The sequence below is a fragment of the Cyclopterus lumpus genome, chromosome 17, assembly GCF_009769545.1.
Source record: "Cyclopterus lumpus isolate fCycLum1 chromosome 17, fCycLum1.pri, whole genome shotgun sequence".
Lineage (NCBI taxonomy): Eukaryota > Metazoa > Chordata > Actinopteri > Perciformes > Cyclopteridae > Cyclopterus > Cyclopterus lumpus.
The window spans coordinates 16,882,134-16,901,300 of NC_046982.1; the positions used below are offsets into that span (position 1 = coordinate 16,882,134).

The window sequence follows — 19,167 nt, forward strand, 5'->3', positions numbered from 1 at the left end:
TACATATATTTATATATGTACACATTTACTTACCTATTCTTGTAAAGACAAGAAACACACAGTCAAATTCATTGTTAGTCATTGGTGGCACAAATGAGACACGGGTTCAGTCCCAGGCTGATCCTGTAATGTAATGATCCCTAAATTAATCTGTTCTTTTTTCCTTGCCTTAATTTAAAGCAAACTGAAAGAAGATCCATATTTCTCCTCATCCTGTTCTTCGCTCCGCAAGCTTTTTAATAAGAAAGCAAATAAGAAGACAGTTGTTAAGGGAGTGTAGTGAATACAACATAACTAACATATGATAAATATTTAGTTTGAAGAGACCCTTTATACTTCATAAAGTGTACTCTGCATAGTGTGCGGATATCTCTTTTATCAGTTAGAACTCTTTGATACTTCCAGCACCGTATAAAGATCAAGCCAGGTGGAGCGGTGGTTATCCAGCATAAATATTGTGTTTAAAGTGTTGTACATGTATTTGTCTGTGCAGGGTCTGGTAAACCTGTCATACCCTGTCAAGAGGACACGTCAACCACAACCATGTGAATAACTACTTCACTTTTGATGCAACCCAATTTGGGTCACACCCACAACAGTTAACAGTCTTTCCCATATTCCTAAAATAGTGTTTATCTGAAGGCAAAAGAGGTCACTTAAAGCATATTTAACAATTTGCCAATATCTATAGGACATAGACGTACTCATCATCTTGTCTCTTTCCTCCATTTGTGCTCTGGTAGACATGCTTGTCCTTAGGTGGTGGGCTAAAGAAATCTGAACTCTATGCTGGCTACATATTCAAAGAGCTGCCCCTGGTTTCAAATTAGAAAAGGCACAGACTTTTTCCCCCGCAATTTCACAGATATTGGCAATAATATGTCTAATAGTCCAGGATCAATGCTGTATCCCATCCACCTGCTTGGGATATTACGCTAATTTAACCATACATGGTTTGGGTTATAGGCAACTTGTAAGTTAATAAAGGAAATGGTTGCACCTTAGATCCAGTAAAAGCACAAGTATGCTGAAATAACAAAAATAAATCCCATTTGAGACTGAAATACCTGCATCATCATGGTTGCTTCAAACAAGAGATTATGGATTTGATTACAACCAGAGTCTATTCCCTTACCTACGTAGATAGTTTGTAGTGGGATTTTTTCCACAAGGGGTGTGTATACTCACCCTTGTTCACTCAGTCTTTGTTATACATAGCATATACTTAATTGTGATTACAAATGATGATATGCACAGAGCTTACAGTCATAAACAAAAAAATAAAAAGCATATAATGTTTTGTGTATAGTCCAAACAGTACATTTCCCTTATAATAGTCTTCAATATAGTCCTTTGTATTCCTTCATAGTGCTGTAAACCTTTTTTTATGAAAAAAAAAAAAAAGTTTAAAAAAAAAAGAAAAGCACTGCCTGGCATGACAGAACGTAGTCGTTGAATATGTGCTGCATGCTGCCCTCTGGTGGCAAAGACTGGGAGTTGTGCTACAGGAATGGGTTGGTTGAACCCCCTGAAGGGAACGACCCGCCTGGGGCTCCAGCCTGAAATTGGAGGGAATTAGATTTAAGACACAAACAGAAAACATTGTGAAACAATTATCTTTATGTTTTCAGTGAAAATCAATCAGTACAGTTGTTTTCTTAAACTGAAAGAGCCCCACACAGTACATCCTTTATTTCCTTCTTTAACCCAAACCATTGGGGAAACAAAAGGCAATGCACGCTCACCATGAATGGGTTATTGGACATGCCAGGGCCAGCCATGGGCTGCCCAAAGGGCGTCATGGACGACTTGTTCTGACCGTAGACTGGGAATGCAGGGCCTAGGGGTGACAGAGAAAGGGATTTACAGGTTGAGGCTTCTCCTCCAGCAGTTAAGCAATGTGTAATGAGAATATTTCATTGCAACCATTATATCAACAGGCCATAAAAAGCAGGCTGTAAAGAGTCAAAAGATACACAGAACTAAATTATGAGGGACTAAAACAATAAAAAGATTGTAAGAAAAAAAGGAAAAAAAGAGCTATGCCCAGCATTTCAGATTGCATTCAGGTGTGAATAGATCCGTATGTCAGATTGGTTCCTTGTGGTTTTAGTCCACAGCTTTGTACAGAGCAGAACCCGAAAGCTTTTCGCCCTAAATGCAACCTTGTATTACTGTGCAGTAGCTGCCACTGACATGTCTTACTTTAAATTTGCAACAGCAACACAATTCCCAATGTAGACGGCCATCATGTAGATAAAAACAACATACAATTCATGCCAAGGAAAATGCTGCATGTGGCCTAAGTCACTGACAGGTACTGCACAGGTGGAATAGGGTAAGAGGACAAAGGGAGGCACGTTGGAGGCCACTAACCATTGGACTGAGGGTGGTAGACCCCAGGTTGAGAGTAAGGGATGGGAGCCTGGCCAGGGAATTGCTGCTGGAAGTTTCCGCTGAAACTGGTCGGGAGGCAGTAGGAAGATGCATTCCCAAAGCCGGCGGGCATGCTCATAGAGCCAGTGCCAAACAAGGCTACTAGACACACGCAGTATGTGTGTGTACACAAATGCACAAACACACACACACAACACACACACACACACATACAAGGAGGAGTCAATCCTACATTCTTTGGCAAACCACAACGCTACTTGGCAATGTAACTGGGTTACATCAAAGTAACACAAATGAACTAATAAAAAATGTGGCATATTGAATACACTCAACTTTAAATGCACACACACCTGCGGCTGGAGCTCTGCCATTGGCCTGGAAAGGGTTGGTGGCCATCTCCGGGGCAACAGCTGCAGCAACAAAGGGATTTGTGGATGGGACGGCTAGATGAAATGCAGGAGGAATTTGCTAAATGAGTCTTCAAGTTACGTATATAAAATGCACAGCTCTGAAAATATTTTTTGATTCTCTCATACACCACTGTAGTATTAATCACTATAACCACCTCCAAAGCCAGGCTGCATGCTGGGTAACACAGGTGGATTCTGGGCTGGCGATGAACCAAGCACTGGTCCAAATAAGTTCCTGTAAAGTAAATATTTTATATTTTGACATACGTTTACTGCATACAGTATGCATGCCAGGCTTTTTATTCAAATAATGGTAAATTAAAATGTAACAGCAATATTACTATGTGTGTGTGTGTGTGTGTGTGTGTGTGTGTGTGTCTGCCCATCTCTCACCCTGGCACATTGCTGCCTGAGGTAACAGAGGAGCTAAGCTTGTTGTCCAACTCAGCCAGAGCAGCATAGCGATCCTCTCTATGGTTAGACTGGGCAGGGACGGCACGAGACATTGATGGGATTGGCACACCTCCCCCTTTAACAAATGTAGGAGAAAATGGGAAAATAAACTCAAAGATCAAGTGTGCACACACACACACAATATCACAAGCATGTTTTAAGAATTAAGATTTAAGTGAAAAAATAAATATAAAAAATCTTATCCAAGAGAAATGTGCTTCCATCAAGTTGTCAACAGTAGTGACGACCATCACATCCTCTAAGCATCTATATCGGATTGCTGAAGACAGAAAAGGCTTGACCAGTGGACACAGTGGGTAATGCTGCGTTCACACTAAAAGTGTCTTTACTCGCATCATTCGTGCCTTAGAGGGGGCGTGGCTTATCTCCGGGGCTTTACTCTGTGGAAACAGTTATCATTTCCGCCATCCACCATGGAAGAAATAACCACTATTTCTGCTTTATACTGGGTTCATAACATCATCTGTGGTGGTCACTTTTGGCGTGAACGCAGCATGCGAAAGAAAAAAGAAAATACTGAGATGAGGGTGAGTGTGTGTGGATAGGGTGGAGGAAAGACAATGGAGGGGCGGGGTACCTGATGAAAAGGACTTTGAGGGGGGGGACGTGCTCAGGTGGGATGGAATTGTAGTGTTCCCAAATGCCTCAAAGTTGGCAAAGTTGGTATCTGAATTACCCTGAAGTGCTGCAGCCATACACAAGGAAAAATGAACACATACAATGAATGTAGAAATAAACACAATGGCACAGCAATGCATGGGATGATGACAAACCAAAGGCTAAACAGTGATACATATCTGTATTGAGTGTGTGACTAAAATAGGACTTTTGAGAGAAAGCTATCTTACCTGACTGGCTTGGAAAATGTGCAAAGTTGGCAAAGTTTGTGGAGCTGGAAGTTTGAGTAGATGGAGCAGCAAAGATGTCTCCTCCCAGGTCTGAGAGCAAGTCAAACTTCTTCTCCTGAGCAGCGCTACGAGCCTGGGAACGACCGCGCCCTGGTGACTACGCAGTACCCGGAAAGAAATTTGATTTAAAACTTTTCTCCAAACAAATTCCAAAATGCATTATTGATGCTCATCTAATGGACAAAGAGAGCCTGAGTGTGCATCTCTGTTACCTGGCGCAATGGGGCCTTGTTGAGCTGCAGGGTCTTGAGGTGTTGGACTTCTGGGGTACTACCAGTGCTGCTGGCTGAGGAGCCAGACACCGAGGCCTGGACACTTGCTACTGTTCTTGTCTGGTCTGGAGGGACATACCTAGGCATCCACGAAATAACACCACAGATGGAGAGATTTTTTTTAAAGCAAAAAAATAGAGGCAACTTTTATAACTGGGCACTATGCGAGTACAACAAATGGGGAGGTAATCAATTGATTGAGCTGATTGGAATAAAGGTAAAATATATCAATCAAATGGGACCTTCCTTCACAAAGTAAATGTGCTCTCTTTCCACCAAAACTGCAGTAAATAAGAAAGTAACATGTAGAAAAAGAAGGTCCATGACAATGAAGAGCATGCTATCAAACTAAAACATATGGTTAACCAAATCCACTCAGCACCCTTTGTTTGCATCACAGCCACTACTGCCAGCAGTATTGAACGACCTGCAGATCTTTTGAAATTGACTTTTTAGCACTCACTCTGGCATTTATTACCTTTGAGTTCCCAACTACATTAAATAAGGCTGTATGCATATAAGTAATGATAATATATTTGTATGTATAGTGCTTTACAAGGTGCTCAAGGCACTTTACATGGTAAAAACAAACAGTAGAAGAAACAACCATATAAAGTATTGCACGATTTAACCGTTTATACAATGGATAAAGATCTGAAATAATGTTGTCATGAATGTGGGGTTTGTGATTCTTTAACAGAGTATACTCAAAACAATATATATCAAACAAACAAAAAATCTTTACGTTTATTTTACCATCTTTTCTTTTCATATTTTTCCTGAAGGAACTCTTTTACTTTCTGAGGTTCTCGGAAATCTGGAACAACTAATGTCCTGTCGTCATAGAGGCCCAACCAGATGTGTTTACAGACCTACAGGGGGGGGGCAGAGGAATGAGGAGAGTGGGAGGTAAAGAGAGGATTGGGGTGGGGGTGGTGGCAGAGCCGGGAGAGAGGTGAGAGAAAGTAAAGGGAAGGGGGAGGGGATGACGAGAAATGGGAGGAGAAAAAGTGGGGAGAGAGGAAAGCCAATAAAGTTGACTATGCAGGGTTCAGAAAAATGCCAAGAATCTTCTGAATCAAAGCAGGAATGACTTGAAATATGGTGCGGATTCCTCTGTTGTAACGTGTGCACAGTACCTCATTGCTGTGTTTCTGTAGAAACTCAATTTCCTGATGCGTGAATGTGGTCATAGAGATGGACTTCACTCTGTGTGGGGGGTTCAGTCCTCGTCTGTGGGTGGAGGAGGCATATGTTAGCTTAAGAACAAGAGGCGCAGGATGCAGCTCCAGTTCTGTTCATGTGACACGAGATGAGAAGCTAAAACCCAACCACAGATGTATTGATATGTTTTCTTGTATGAGTTATTTATGTTTAGTATTTAGAAAACAAGTGCAAGTATAAACATTTAACAGACATTTCTAAAATGCAAACCCACTAAATATCAGCGGTAGGTATTTACTGGTCGTTAGACATTTTTAAAGGAATGTAAATGTGAATATGATTTCCACAACACCAAAATACAAAGGCAGAGCTTAATTCAGAAATATTTGTAATTTAAAAGAAAAGATCATGCTAATTGCAAATGCCCGATATTGTGATCCCTATCATTAGTGACAGATGGAATCACAACTATACATATTTATAGTGCTAGTTTCAGTAAAAGCTGAGTGAATGTAATTACAACCTGTTTTAGGAGATCACATAATGAGCTAAATTAAAATCAAGGGACATAATGTTAAATACGCTTTAAGTAGCTGGAAGGTACAACAACTACATTGTCAGTTTTCTCACAAAAACTAAATCATGAACACGAAGGACCTTAAACAAATCTGTCACAAGATTACGGAATCAGTTTATAGAGCACAAAAACACATGTTTGCGCCAAAGGGGCCTTTAGCCGTAGACTCTCAACACTGCCGCAGTTCTCAACATATGAGGGTCCGAATAAGCTTTATTGCGAAGATGGGAGACACGGTGCAGTCAACAACTGTTGCTTCACCAGTTGCTGCTTTATGGCAGATTGGCAAAGATAAAACCTCTGTTGAAAAAATGACTACACACCTGGGTTAGTGTTTGCCATAGGGGATGTGGGTTCTATGGTCTGATGACACCAATACACATCCAACCATCACCACCACCATGAAGGCCTGTGATGGCAGCTTCATGTTCTGGGGATGCTGCTGCAGGCCAAGGAAGGTTTGTTGGGATTGAGAATAAATGAAGTCTGACACTCAAGACACATACTGGAGGAAGACCTGAAGCAATCTATAACAGGAATGGCTGAAAACCAACAATATTAATGTCCTGGTGTGGCCAAGTCAGCATCCAGATCTGACAGGATTTTAAAATTGCTATGCACGGCAATGTGACAGCGCTTTAAGAGTTTAAGAAGAATAAAGGAAAACGTCAGTGTCCAAAGCATGTACAGGCCCATCCTCATAGAATCAAAGCTGAAACTGTTGCCAAAGTGCCTCAACCAATACTGATTTCAACAGGGAGAATACTTGTGTAATAAATGGTGTTTGTACTTAACTTAGTTTGTGTCACTTTGTGTTGCCCAATCAATCCACTGTGAGTTCAAAATAATTAAAAAGTCCAATGGGGTCAATTATTTTAAGTATTAAAACTGATACCAGCATTGCACGTGCATTCAAAAGTTAGTTATTTAACCAATTTGCCTTTTCTTTACTTAAATTCTACTAATCCTCATGCTGTACATTGTAATGATGGATAATGGCAAAGACTCATCTAACTGCAAGTAATAACACACACTAGCTGGTTTTAGCAGTGTCATTTTAGCTCAAACGTTTCTTACATTGTATGCAAACTCTTTCCCAATACAATACACACACACAGACAACTAACTAGCTCACAACTAAACGGGTAAATACTGCACATAAACAGCAACAATGCACTGCAACACATGTAGCATAGTGACAGCAAAACCATTAAACCTGGAGCGACTAAATGGCAGTGGGCAGTTAATCGGGTTCATTGCCTAAATCCTGGTTATGAGATTTCAAAAAGAATTATCTGAGTTAAGTGGTTTCATCAGAAGACCCAGTGCCCTCCTGGGTCTTTCGATGTTGAGACGCACCCTGCTCCTGCTTATCTAGGTGTGTGTGTGTGTGTGTGTGTGTGTGTGTGTGTGTGTGTGTGTGTGTGTGTGTGTGTGTGTGTGTGTGTGTGTGTGTGTGTGTGTGTGTGTGTGTGTGTGTGTGTGTGTGTGTGTGTGTGTGCGTGCGTGCGTGCGTGCGTGTGCGTGTGCGTGTGCGTGTGCGTGTGTGTGTGTGTGAGATCCAGTAGATCCAGCTAAAGTTCAAGTAGAGGAGGTTCCCCCATGACGTGCTGTTTTAAACAAGGTGGTCAAATATTTGACTGTTCGGTATGTGGGCTTTACGTCGGGCGAGCACACAGACAATAAAGTCCCTGGCACCGCTAAGTGTTTGTACAACATCACGTCTCATCACTTTGAAGTAGCGGTATAAAACAGGCCACATTAACGACACTAAGTTACCCGAACCAACGGCCCAGGTGTGTAGCCCAACGACCGAGGGCAGAACCGGTGTTACCGGACTTTAACGCTAGCTTAAAAAAAGAAGCTAACGGCACCGCCAAGGCAGTTGTGGACCGGACCGAACCGGACCGGAAGCGGCGTCTCGTCCTCGCCTGCCGTGGACATCGTGAACAATAAAGAAGATACTCCGGGACAAAAAGAAACTCACAAGATGCCCGAGCAGGTGGTGCAGACGAAGGAGCCCACTGTCATGTTGACATAGGTCGGGCCGCGCTGGTCGCAGTCGAAGCATTTCCTATTCGCGGGCAGGCTCGTCATCTCCCGGAGCATCTTCAAATGAGTCTCCTCCTGCTTTCGCTTCGCGTTCGTCGCCATGGCCGAAAATAGCGGTCTGGTATCCCCGCGGAGGACGTGTGGTCAGAGGACCTGGGACAGGGAAGGGGTCTTCAGGGCGGACTATTCGGGTGCGGCGGCGGCGGCCAGACACCTTCGAGCCGGGGAGACTGGGCGACTGACAAATACTTCTTCTACACGGATATAAGTGAGACGAAAACCGGCTTTACGAGCACAAGCGCCACCTGCTGGTTCGGAATGATGCCTCGTAATTGGATAAAAAGCGACGCTTGCTCTTCGGAAATACGTCAGAAAAAAATATTGAGAAATGGTGCTCTGAGAACCACAACCCCACTTTTATACAAGAACATCAGACAAAACAAATACACTTCAACAGTATTTTAATTAAAACGGGCCAACAGCATTGCATATAAAAAAAAACAAAAAAAACAAACAGTATACTGTATTATTTACACGTATTTTCAAAATACAAACTTTTCTTCACATGGTTTTAAACATCTTGCCGTCTCTTTTTTTAACTTGATACCACTTTAATTCATGTTTTAAAATTCAAGTTGTTGGTCTCTGCCTTGGCACCCTTTTCACAACAGGTGCTCATTGAATATCTGGTGATGAGGCATCCCCTCTCTCCAGCTTTGGCTTGGGGGGAAGGACTCCATGACAGTGATCACACTGTTCTCTTTCATAGCCGCCCACCGCCTGCTCTGCTTGTCTTGGTAGCTTTGCAGGAAACTGCAGACCCAGCTGCTAAGACCAGATCAGCCCCATGTAGAGACAAAGACTTAAAGAAGCCTGTTTTCGCTTCCTTTAAATTATGCGGCGACAAGAAGGCACTCGGAAAAGCAGTTTTCTTCCAATACAAAACCATGATTCAAAATGCAAAGCTGCAGCCTCTGAAACTGTTGAAGTTTGCCAATTTTTTTGTGTTACAGAAGATACAAATAAGAAATACGTGGAATTTAGTCACTGACATGGATCTTGAAGATGCAAGATTTTCTCATCAGCACAGGAATGAAAATGTCAAGATCACAGGATTTTCTGTTAATGGTTTGAGATGTTTGGACAGACAGACAGCTAAGAAAGCATTCAAACTGAACATCTTCAAACTTGGATGGTGGAATGGTGCAGGCAGCAAGTGGGAGATGTTGACGGCCTTATTTTGACTTTGGCCTCTTTCTTTTGCTGCTTAAAGGATCTGCAGCAGCCACGGGCTAGAGGAAGAAGGACAACTATTCAGACTAATCAACACACCACATTTGGAACTACTGAAAATGAATAGTGATTTTTTTTCAGGCCATAACTGACTGCTTGAATAGAGTAGAAATCATGATCCAAATATTTCAAAGATACTTTTAAATAGTTTTTAGTCAATTGAATCAGTATAGCTTCCCTCTAATTCATCATGTTCTGAATAAATTGAATAGGCTTTAAAATACCTTGAAATGAAAATAAATATTTTTCTAGGAGATTATTATGTTGAGCTCACCTGCTCCCTCTTTCTGGTGACTCTAAAGAAGTCCTGCATGCGAGACTGCCTGCTACCTCCTGTTGCCTTCTCATTTTCCCTCTCCTCCCGCTTACTTTGCCGCGTCTTACGGAACTTCTCCATTCGACGACGGACCCGGTCCTCCCTAAAAAAATATCTACAGGTATTCAGTCACTACCGTCTTTAAAAGAGACAGAAGCATGTGAAGTGGGCTGAAGCAAAAAGTACGTACTTAACGACTTTAAAGAGGAGCCTAACCAAGGCTTCTTCATCTGGCTCTGCCCAGGTGAGTTCAGGAGCTACTGTTTGCGGTGCATCCAAGAATATCTTCCGTGCTTCTTTGTACTTCCAGAAATGTGGCACAGGATGGGTCTGAAAGGCAGCGGATACTGGGGTCTTATCGGGTCTTACACTTGTTTGCGACGCAGAATGAAAACAGAATGAAAGACAAAAGACACTGGGTGTCCATGTAGTACCTCTCTGTTGATATGCAAAACCACATTCTCAATAGTTCGGTGCTTCTGGATCAATGTCAGAGCTTTCTTTGGACCCAGACCGGGTATCTTGTCACAGTAGTCACAGCCCAACAAAATGCACAGGTCAACAAACTGGTGGAAGAAAATTGCAAAAGAAGGAAAGTTTGAGAACTTGTTCGTAGTATTTCTGCAAAGTGGTATTATGAATTGTAAAATATTTATTACTAATCTGTGCTTTCAAAGATATCTTTAAAGGTTTCAGTCTCACCTCCTCGTGACTAATTTGTAGTTTCTCTAACAGCTTGGTTAAAGAATATTCAGCCACCTCACTGTAAAAAAGAAGAGCATAAATCAACATGAGATCAGTGACATGAGGAAATCCCTCGTAATGGCATCGATACATCAACATTAGTTGAGGCTGACAGGGTGATGTCTGACTAATGGTTTCATAGCTTCAAGTGATGTCAATACATCAATAACCACAGATTAGCAACTTCAGATCCCCTTGTGTCAAAAGCTACAATAAATCGTTTAGACATATTTAATAATACCCAAAGGGTAAACTTGTTTGCCATCAAATAAAAAAAAAAACACAACAAACAAAATACTGAATTAATAAATAACACCATAAAGAGTGTGATAACACTAGTACATCTAAAAACTGCAGTACAATCCTTAAAGTAAAATATTAATTGTACAGTTCTTACCTGTCCTTCTTGGCGTTTAACTGGCGAATTAGAATATTGCCTCCAAATGGCAGCGTGTCCATGTCCTCTGATGCCACGGCGTCCACAGTGCCCTCTCTCACCAGCCATGCGCACAGAGCCTCGGCATCCCCTGGAGCCTGGAGCACAAGACCGGGAGAAAAAGAGAGGGAGATATAAATGAAAATGCATGCAGTGAATGAAGCAACGACAGAGACTGTGAGAGAAATGTGAAGAAATATATTCAGCAGGTCGTACCTGGATGACTGGTACACCCAGAAGCTTCAGGAGGTGGAGACAATCTTTGGTCTGAGATGATGCTGCATGGAGCACAAGATTCACTTTAGAAGACCTGATGTTCAAATAATTTCCCAGTGTATATTTCTCCAGAATTACAACAATGTGTTTGTGTACCTATGCCTGTGCGGTTGGCTGACCTCCAACCAGCTGCCTCTGCTCGCTTCTCGAGCTGCAGGAAAAACAGGAGCTTCGATCAGCATAGGTGAGAGTCATCTGTGTTAAACAACAGGTGCTAGCAGTCTGTATCATATCGCACTGGCCCATTGAATTCACTTCCTCATTTTAGATATTGCATGTAAGGACAGCAGTTCTACGGCCATTACGAGCACGAGGGTAGCATCCAGATTAGTCCGTCTCCAGGAAGATGCGTTTAGGGGCATGTTGAGCCCAAAGACAGTCTCAAAGGTGTCACTTACAACAGCTGTCTTTTCCTTTGGAGGCTTCCCGTCAAACACAAAGACTGGCTTTATATCGTGTTCCAGGAAGGTGAGTGTGCGGAAGAAGAGACCTGCCAGGGGGCTACAGAGAAGAAATAAAAGGACATTTCACACAATTGTAATTGTTGTTGAGATTGTGTCGAGAGGTTTTGATTCAGTTTAGTTTGTGGTTGTGTCGGATTGCATGATTTTATAAAAGGCATTTCTAATATTTTTGCTCATCTGCAAATTAATTGATAAAGACATTAAAATATACATATACAACCACAAAGTGCAGCCTCAAAATTCACAAATTAAGTCAACACACAAACGGCCAAAGCTGTGGTGTGAACATTTTAAGCAAAGTAATTTCAGGGCTGTTATATTGGACTGCCTCGCTACATAAAAAGTGTTTCTCATACTCAATAAACTGGGATGGAAATGGGGAATCAATATATACGATTTGCTGGTCTGAGTAAGAGGAAGTCCATGTCACAAAAGATCTACTTTCACAGGTCATTCAGGAGCTCACCTTAGTGACGGTGTCGCAGCACGGAACTGGTTCATAACAACAGACGTATCCAGTGCGATTACTTTTCCTGTGGGATGTAACACAGCATCATCAGCACCATGTATTAATACATCTTCACGTAGTCATAAATGACCCATCTATTATGTCCACTTTGACCCAGAGGTCCAATTTGACTTACAATATTATTAGAGTACGGTGCTTAAAATGGTTCTACGAAGAACAACACATTTAATGCACTTTATTTTAAACGAAAACATTTGTATTCATTCAATCCATTCACATAACTAACTCTAAATATGCAAACAATGTTACTGTTCTTCATTTAAACACCAGGAATTTAAAGTGTGTACAATAGCTTCTGTCTTTATAAAAAAATATTTCGACAACAGTATTAAGGCTTTGGCAGTAATGCAGATCTGTGTGTGTGTGTGTGTAGCTAAATTAAATCAGATTGAGCTTTATGCCTTGGTAATGCTTTGGGCTGTCAAATTTTGCTCACGTCGAGCTCGCTGCGGTCACGTGACTGCATGCTAACGTTATCTGCTAGCTTCCCCACTTGATAGAGATGTATTATATACACACACACACACACACACACACACACAAACATATATATACAGAGAGGCTGATGAAGAGCAGCTGTTACCCGTGTAGTCACTGATGTCCTTGTGAGAAACCGCATCGTGAGCGTCTTGGCGGATCAGATCGGCCAGTTTGGTGATCCCCATTGTTTTTCCAGGACTGTTATGAAGACTTCCGGTCGAACACAAGGAACAACTTAACCGGTTGCGTTTGAGCCAAATTAATCGCCGTTCGTGGAGGCTCTTTGGTAGTAAAGGTTGACTTTTGATTTACTTTAATATCTCTCTCTCTCTCTCTCTCTCTAACGACATCCGGAGTTGCACTGTGTGGTTGCACACCAGCTATGAGCAGCAGGGGTCAGCATTGGACAGAAACAGGGCTCTGGAGGAAATGGTCATTTATTAACAAAAAATGAATGTATTTTTATATTACAAGAAATCAAAATACTTCACTTTAAACTCCAGCTTTAAGTAATAGGTACCGCAACAAATAAATGGTTACTGCAACTTTTTGTTGACCTCTCAGCATTACATGTGATAAATAAACCTCCATGAAAGACATACTAATTTCATTATTGAAAAATAATTACAACAATATGTTATGTACATATACGTAGCCATCTATTACACATGATCACACAGACAACAGGCCTAAGATTTATATCACACTGTATGATGAATAAAACCACATAGTCAATGCTTTTAGTCTCGTAGGTGAATTTGGTTTTCACTAACCTGATATTAACATTACATATAAATGTAATGACATTACATAAAATGACATGTAATGTAAATTTTAGGTTGGTGAAAAACCTCATTCAAATTCTCTGGAGAAAAAAAAACAATTCAAACTTTGGAAACAGTATGGGGAAACATAATCATGGCACAGATAATACCCTTAGTAGCCTTTGTATTTTTGTTGACACTTCGTCAAGCTCATAACATAATCTATATGCGAGTCACAAAGAGGTAAACAACAGACAACATTCACAACAACAGGGTATTTAAGTACTGTGTGATGCAGAACTCAAAAGGACATTCAGTGTAAATATTATGGCATCTCTAGATAATCTCTAAGTCTTCTTACTTTGACAAAACCTGATGAAACTCAAACTCAAATTCAAACTGAAGGTCTGAAGCTCTGGGCTTGTGTCGCTTAAGTAGATCCATGTTTTCCCCTCCAACGATTATTTTCCTAAAGCTAAAAAGTCCCCTTTACAAATTGTGTTTACTCTCACAAAGATGATTGATGGAAGGCGTCACTGTAACATTGGCTGTTGCTGTGCATTTATAAAGCATTTAATAGTTGCAATCAGTAGTTTTTGCACAAACAACCATAATTGAGGTTTTGCAATTCTTGCAGATTATTAAGAGACACACATTTGCTACTTTAAACTGGCCCACATATTCTTTTTTTTTTTATCTGTACCACATTTAGTTTTCCTAGATATAAGTGAACATCACTGCAGTATTCGAGAGGCGGAGAAACTTCAGAATGAAACTTTGACAGTGAGTCAGTCACTTCATCCTATGTTGAAGCTAGTTTTAGCCAAATATGGCAACTAGTGGGTAGCTCACCACAACAAAGTAGTTGCTGACACTGTGTAAACATCCAGCTATAGTGCCATTGTGCTTTGTCCTGTTAGCCGCTTTATACAGGAAATAAATCCATAGTTGAATCTTTGAATGTAAGGTATGCTAAGTTTAGCTTTCCCTCTAGTTCTAGTGTTGTTATACCCGACCAAAGCCAACTTGTAGTTAGATGCGATGGTGTGAATCCTAGCCAATGGGACATTTTGTAAAAGGTCCAAACATAGGTGTATCATCGGTTTTGAAAACTTTGGTTACGTTTTACTGCCTCAGATATCTTATCTTGACAGCGCTATGTTTTAAATTTCTAAGTGAAATCCCAATATAGCATTTGCAATAGAAACACAGGACTGTGGTGGAGGACATTTGCCAATGTTCTGGTAGTTTCCCGTGGTGGCCTTTAGATGTAGTAAAGTCTCATACTGTATTTTAGTGGTCGTACCATTAACAAGGAATTGCTTTGGCTTACAGTGTTTTGGGAGATTCAGTCTTGCAAAATCTTAGCGACGGAGCCAGATCCAGGTGTTAATTAGCCAGAATGCCACTGTAGCAGAATACATGATCACTTCTCGCTTGGCGCGTTCTTTGTTTTCTTCCTCAAGCAGCTGCAGACGCCGGTTCAACTTCACAATCTGAATGACCACAAACAGTTTTTTTTTTCTCCATTAAAAAAAACCCACTTGTACTGGGCCTGGTTAAGATTTGCCAAAGTATATACACATATGATTACCACTATCTGGTTTAAGATTAAGTTTAAGGTATGCAAGACGCTGTCAAAGAAAGAACTACATCAAAATCAACAGATATATAGAATCAGAGCAGAGGAGAAGCACATGAATCACTTCGTTAGTCACGTAGGTGTGCAAGGTATATTACCTGTCGTCGTAGCGAGGAAGCGTCCACTAAGCCAGACTCATCAGGGTTTATATCCAGAGCCAGGTCCAGGTGTGTCCTGTGTAGATCAATACATCTCAGATTAGAATATTAACAATGACTTAAATATGTGTCTTATTCATGCCACTGAAACCTTCAGGTACCTACACTAGAGCAGTGTTTCACAAACTGTTTTTTCTGGGGACCCACTTAAAAAAAAAATCAAACCACAGAAACCAATTCACAAAACACCTTATCTATGAATCGTGAGTAGAATAAATTAACGCTCCTGACTTCTTACATACTTTATAAATGAGACTAATTGCATTTAGGTGAAGTTAATAGTCTTTCCCCCCGCCCCCCCTCATCAGTAAAACAAACAATGTACACTAGTCTTTCACATTAGATTCAATGTTATTAGAAGACTACAATCATCACACCAATACAAAGATTCAGGCTCCCTCACGTGGCTAAAAAGGTGTACTGCAGCTATAAATGACAATGGAAGAAATTTAAGGGAACAACAATTCCAACCATCCCAGTGTGAGAATGACTGACAGTCTGTGAAATAGTATACATGGCCTTGAAATGTAACTTTGTTTATAATGTTACTTTGTTTAGACATATGTCAAAATTAGATCAGACAAACAGAATCACATCCTCCCATCAAAATGTCTATGTGCAATTTATCAAGAACTTTTTGTCCTGTTTACCTTCCTCCTCCATTACAGCCCTCCACCTTGAGGAGGTCTCCTACAGGTAACAATGCTGTGACAAAAGTATACTTCTGTTCTATAAAATGTCCTTATATCAAGAGTCTTCTTAGAAATATACAACCATGAAGAGCCGTTTGTTCTGAGAAACTTTGTGAGTAGAGTGACTTCTGAGAAATACAAGGACAAAAACAATCGAAATGACCTGCGGTGTGTGTCATCCAGCACTTCGAGGACCTGCTGGTATGCCCGGCGTGTTGTTGACTGGATATAAGTCAGGAACCCCACAGCCGTAAACAGGTTGATGTTAGCATCCTCAGGGGAACAGAGGGGGGGACACAACCGGACTGGGGGGGCAGAAGGGGAAGGGGTTACACTGGTAGAGAGGTAAGTGGGGAGAAACGGTAAAGAAATAAGAATTTTGTTTTACAGGTAACAAATTAAGAATGAAAAAAGTAGCAGCATTTAAGCAGTGTTGAAATTAATATATCAGCTGTAGATGCTTACTTCATATCACCTCTGACAATATGACCGCTATGGCGGCCAGACATGTTCTCACTGGCACTGCGTTCCCGCCGAGACCGAGCATGAAAGTGGACCTATGAATGACACAGAAATGTTACACTACGATGGGCTCACACAAAAAGTTAAAAGGGTTATAAGCTAATTTTATTGTTTGGCTCCCTTTCAAAGTGAGCTACTTTACATTGACATTACATGATTTCAGGGAATTTCCACTTTGAAATTTTATTTTGTTTTTTTTCCCCACCAGATAACCTTCAAATCATCCGCTTCCCCACGCTAACTTCACAGCCTTACATCTTTTACAACCTAATCTGATTAATACTCAAGATGTTACTTCAGCTACAATATTTAAATTAACAAACTTACTGATGTAACTAATGACTGAGACCACATAAGTATTATTGTAAATGTAAAGTGCCGTGTTTTATGACATTGTGTCAGGCGGCTACCGTTCTATCATTTTATAATACACATGATGGTGTAATAAGAGGGGGCACTATTATAATCAGTGTCAAGTTCAGTAAATTAAATTAATTGTGATGAGAAACACAGAATGAAAACCATGATTTGACCCTTACAGCATGGATGGGATTGCTCTGTGAAGTGGGAGTTTGTTCAGTTTCAAGGGAGTCCAGTGGCTGCTCTGATAGAGTGAGGATACGTGGCGGGGCCTTCATGCTCAGAAGGTCCATGGGAGGGACGGATTGAATTAGGTCCAAGTCTCGTGGACGAGAAAATTGAAGGTCCCCATCATCACCTGTGAAAGAAGTAAGGAGAAGAGTGACAGTTCAATTAAAATGGTTGGTCTTAAGAGGTGATAATAAAACTTTTAAACAGTGTTGCCCTTAGTAATGCTCAATTTAAGATGTCCTTGCACAGTTTTGTGTATGTGCAGGGTATTTTCTGCCATGCACCTTTTAATCTTCTTGTACTCACCTGCTATGATGATTCTTTCTGGCACCTGCATCAGAGTTGTGTGTATGGGGAAGGGATGCTGAAGTGACATGGACCCCGTCTGGTTCTCCGAGGCAACCTTGAGGGTCTCAGGGATCCGCATGCGCTGGCTGATTCCCTCTGTGTACTCCAACTCAAAATGGATGCGGTTCATCTGAGCCACCTCCGCAGACGGGGTGGCAAATGGCCCACTCATCTGGACTGTAAACAGATCAAATAGAAGGAAATTGAACAACTCTTAAAAATACTCAAGCAAAAAAAAAAAAAGTAAGACTGGAGTGCAAGTTAGACTGTAAAGATTTAAGCTTCACATCAGTGATGGCACCACAGAGGCAGGAGAGTCAAATGTTCAATAATCACATCCAAGCTCATATCTGTGAGGCCTAGATCTTTGCCATCTCTCTAATGTGCATGCCAGTGGAAATGTGATCTGATGGTCTGATTATAGTTGAAAGCAATATCAACATCAAGTCAAACTTTACTAGTATTCACCAAGCACCACTAGTACGTTTCCCCACAGCGCTGAGCAGACACAAAATACAAATAATTACGAAGCAAAACAAAAGAAAACTCAATGTGCACATAATAGTATTACAATAAATGTAGCACAACAGACGATGAAGTCAAGGTGTCAACTCAATCAAACGCCAACGATAAGAGAGGTGTGTCTACTGCGACGACTTAGGTTAAATGTGTCTGTATCCGAGTAATTATACATCATTTAGGTTAAACGGTCACAGCTAGCTTACATCACAACTTTACTCTCTAATCGTGTGGAAGGGAAGGCTGAATCAGCCCAAACTAACAAATCATATTTTAACTCACGTTAGATATAACATTCAACATTCTGCTGCTTGACATTATTACAGACGACATGAGCTGTAACTAGCTGTTGTCGACACATGGCTCCAATGTCACTGAATGAAGACGCCATACCTAGCATGTAGCTAATATCTAGCTCGTGTTATCTTGGCTAAGGAGCGCGCGGACTGTCCGCAGGAACAGGTGAACCAGGTATATCCTGGTTTCTATGACGACCGCACTTACCGTTATGGTTCCAGCACCGAGGTTGAAAGTGTCACGTGTCAAAATGCAGGTACGTTCTGCATTAATAACAGCGTCAATCAGACCGGACGACGAGCAGAACCGAACACACCGCTTCAAGCTGGTGTGTTTGTGAACATCCGCCAACGAAACCATCCCCCGCGTGCCCTCTGGGGCGGAGTTTATAATCTACAGTCAGTCTGGCGGAGCCGCAGCGAAAGGCAGCGCCCAGGTCTAAAAACAAGCGTACACAAATGCAACACTCAAATTAGTTGTTTCTATAGGAATTGTTTCACATACAATATTAATGTATTAGGCCTGATTAATACAAAATAATACTATTGTTATTTTGATTTTAAGTTAATTGTGTATTCCAGCTGTAAGTCACGTTACCCATTATAATGAGACCAATGGCAAATATGCAACATTGTAAATTAAAAGTGTGTCAGTGTAAGGGCATCTGTATAAGAACCTGTGCTAAAGTTTGACTTGTTGCCTTTTGGGTGAGGACAGTGACTCTCAGTGACAGTTGATGCAAATTCCAATCGTTCGACAATGTTTTTATGACCACCAGGTTGTTGGGCGTTGTTGAAACAGTAAGATGCACAGTATTCGGGTAAGTGTGCAGCCAATAAGCA

At 41.2% G+C, this 19,167-nt stretch overlaps 3 protein-coding genes across 6 annotated transcripts; all 3 read right to left on the bottom strand.

Annotated features, from left to right (window-relative positions):
* Positions 1 to 172: 172 nt before the first annotated feature.
* On the bottom strand, positions 173 to 8,484 carry agfg1b (ArfGAP with FG repeats 1b). 3 transcript variants are annotated; one of them, XM_034556163.1, is made up of 13 exons: positions 8,190 to 8,294; positions 6,526 to 6,644; positions 5,601 to 5,694; positions 5,218 to 5,333; positions 4,402 to 4,540; positions 4,130 to 4,286; positions 3,859 to 3,966; positions 3,201 to 3,336; positions 2,963 to 3,042; positions 2,748 to 2,840; positions 2,377 to 2,538; positions 1,746 to 1,840; positions 173 to 1,559 (listed from the first exon to the last, which is right to left on the bottom strand). In XM_034556163.1, the coding sequence occupies exons 3-13, from the start codon at positions 5,652 to 5,654 to the stop codon at positions 1,503 to 1,505; spliced, it is 1,197 nt and encodes a 398-aa protein (XP_034412054.1). In that variant the 5' UTR covers positions 5,655 to 5,694; positions 6,526 to 6,644; positions 8,190 to 8,294; the 3' UTR covers positions 173 to 1,502. The 3 variants fall into 3 exon arrangements, with proteins under 3 accessions (XP_034412054.1, XP_034412053.1, XP_034412052.1); XM_034556162.1 differs by lacking the exon at positions 6,526 to 6,644 and having other exon boundaries at positions 2,377 to 2,535; positions 8,190 to 8,484; XM_034556161.1 differs by lacking the exon at positions 6,526 to 6,644 and having other exon boundaries at positions 8,190 to 8,484.
* Positions 8,485 to 8,699: 215 nt separating this feature from the next.
* Positions 8,700 to 13,175, bottom strand: zgc:110269 (probable flap endonuclease 1 homolog). The gene is made up of 11 exons (XM_034555909.1): positions 12,896 to 13,175; positions 12,250 to 12,316; positions 11,718 to 11,820; positions 11,416 to 11,470; positions 11,260 to 11,321; positions 11,005 to 11,141; positions 10,566 to 10,626; positions 10,298 to 10,429; positions 10,054 to 10,193; positions 9,822 to 9,966; positions 8,700 to 9,546 (listed from the first exon to the last, which is right to left on the bottom strand). Exons 1-11 carry the CDS (start codon positions 12,975 to 12,977, stop codon positions 9,490 to 9,492), a joined length of 1,041 nt encoding a protein of 346 aa, XP_034411800.1. The 5' UTR covers positions 12,978 to 13,175; the 3' UTR covers positions 8,700 to 9,489.
* On the bottom strand, positions 13,117 to 18,676 carry LOC117746643 (mitochondrial fission factor homolog A-like). Of its 2 annotated transcripts, XM_034555911.1 has the most exons (8): positions 18,533 to 18,676; positions 17,468 to 17,686; positions 17,110 to 17,288; positions 16,514 to 16,605; positions 16,212 to 16,382; positions 15,297 to 15,372; positions 14,890 to 15,052; positions 13,117 to 13,212 (listed from the first exon to the last, which is right to left on the bottom strand). In XM_034555911.1, the coding sequence occupies exons 2-7, from the start codon at positions 17,679 to 17,681 to the stop codon at positions 14,921 to 14,923; spliced, it is 864 nt and encodes a 287-aa protein (XP_034411802.1). In that variant the 5' UTR covers positions 17,682 to 17,686; positions 18,533 to 18,676; the 3' UTR covers positions 13,117 to 13,212; positions 14,890 to 14,920. The 2 variants fall into 2 exon arrangements, with proteins under 2 accessions (XP_034411802.1, XP_034411801.1); XM_034555910.1 differs by lacking the exon at positions 13,117 to 13,212 and having other exon boundaries at positions 13,213 to 15,052.
* Positions 18,677 to 19,167: the final 491 nt, after the last annotated feature.

What these genes read in the sequence shown, in the direction of transcription:
- LOC117746643 (XM_034555911.1), bottom strand. Translation starts at nt 17,681, where the DNA reads ATGAGTGGGCCATTTGCCACCCCGTCTGCGGAGGTGGCTCAGATGAAC. An exon ending in ATTGTCAGAGGTGATATGAA is followed by an intron (nt 16,383 to 16,513) that starts GTAAGCATCTAC and finishes CCTCTCTACCAG; the next exon opens with TGTAACCCCTTCCCCTTCTG. An exon ending in CTGGATGACACACACCGCAG is followed by an intron (nt 15,373 to 16,211) that starts GTCATTTCGATT and finishes TGATCTACACAG; the next exon opens with GACACACCTGGACCTGGCTC.
- zgc:110269 (XM_034555909.1), bottom strand. Translation starts at nt 12,977, where the DNA reads ATGGGGATCACCAAACTGGCCGATCTGATCCGCCAAGACGCTCACGAT. An exon ending in GCTGCGACACCGTCACTAAG is followed by an intron (nt 11,821 to 12,249) that starts GTGAGCTCCTGA and finishes TCTTCTCTGTAG; the next exon opens with CCCCCTGGCAGGTCTCTTCT. An exon ending in TGGGTGTACCAGTCATCCAG is followed by an intron (nt 11,142 to 11,259) that starts GTACGACCTGCT and finishes CTTGTGCTCCAG; the next exon opens with GCTCCAGGGGATGCCGAGGC.
- agfg1b (XM_034556161.1), bottom strand. Translation starts at nt 8,356, where the DNA reads ATGGCGACGAACGCGAAGCGAAAGCAGGAGGAGACTCATTTGAAGATG. An exon ending in ACAAGGCCCCATTGCGCCAG is followed by an intron (nt 4,287 to 4,401) that starts GTAACAGAGATG and finishes GGTACTGCGTAG; the next exon opens with TCACCAGGGCGCGGTCGTTC. An exon ending in CTCAAAGTCCTTTTCATCAG is followed by an intron (nt 3,337 to 3,858) that starts GTACCCCGCCCC and finishes CATTTGTTAAAG; the next exon opens with GGGGAGGTGTGCCAATCCCA.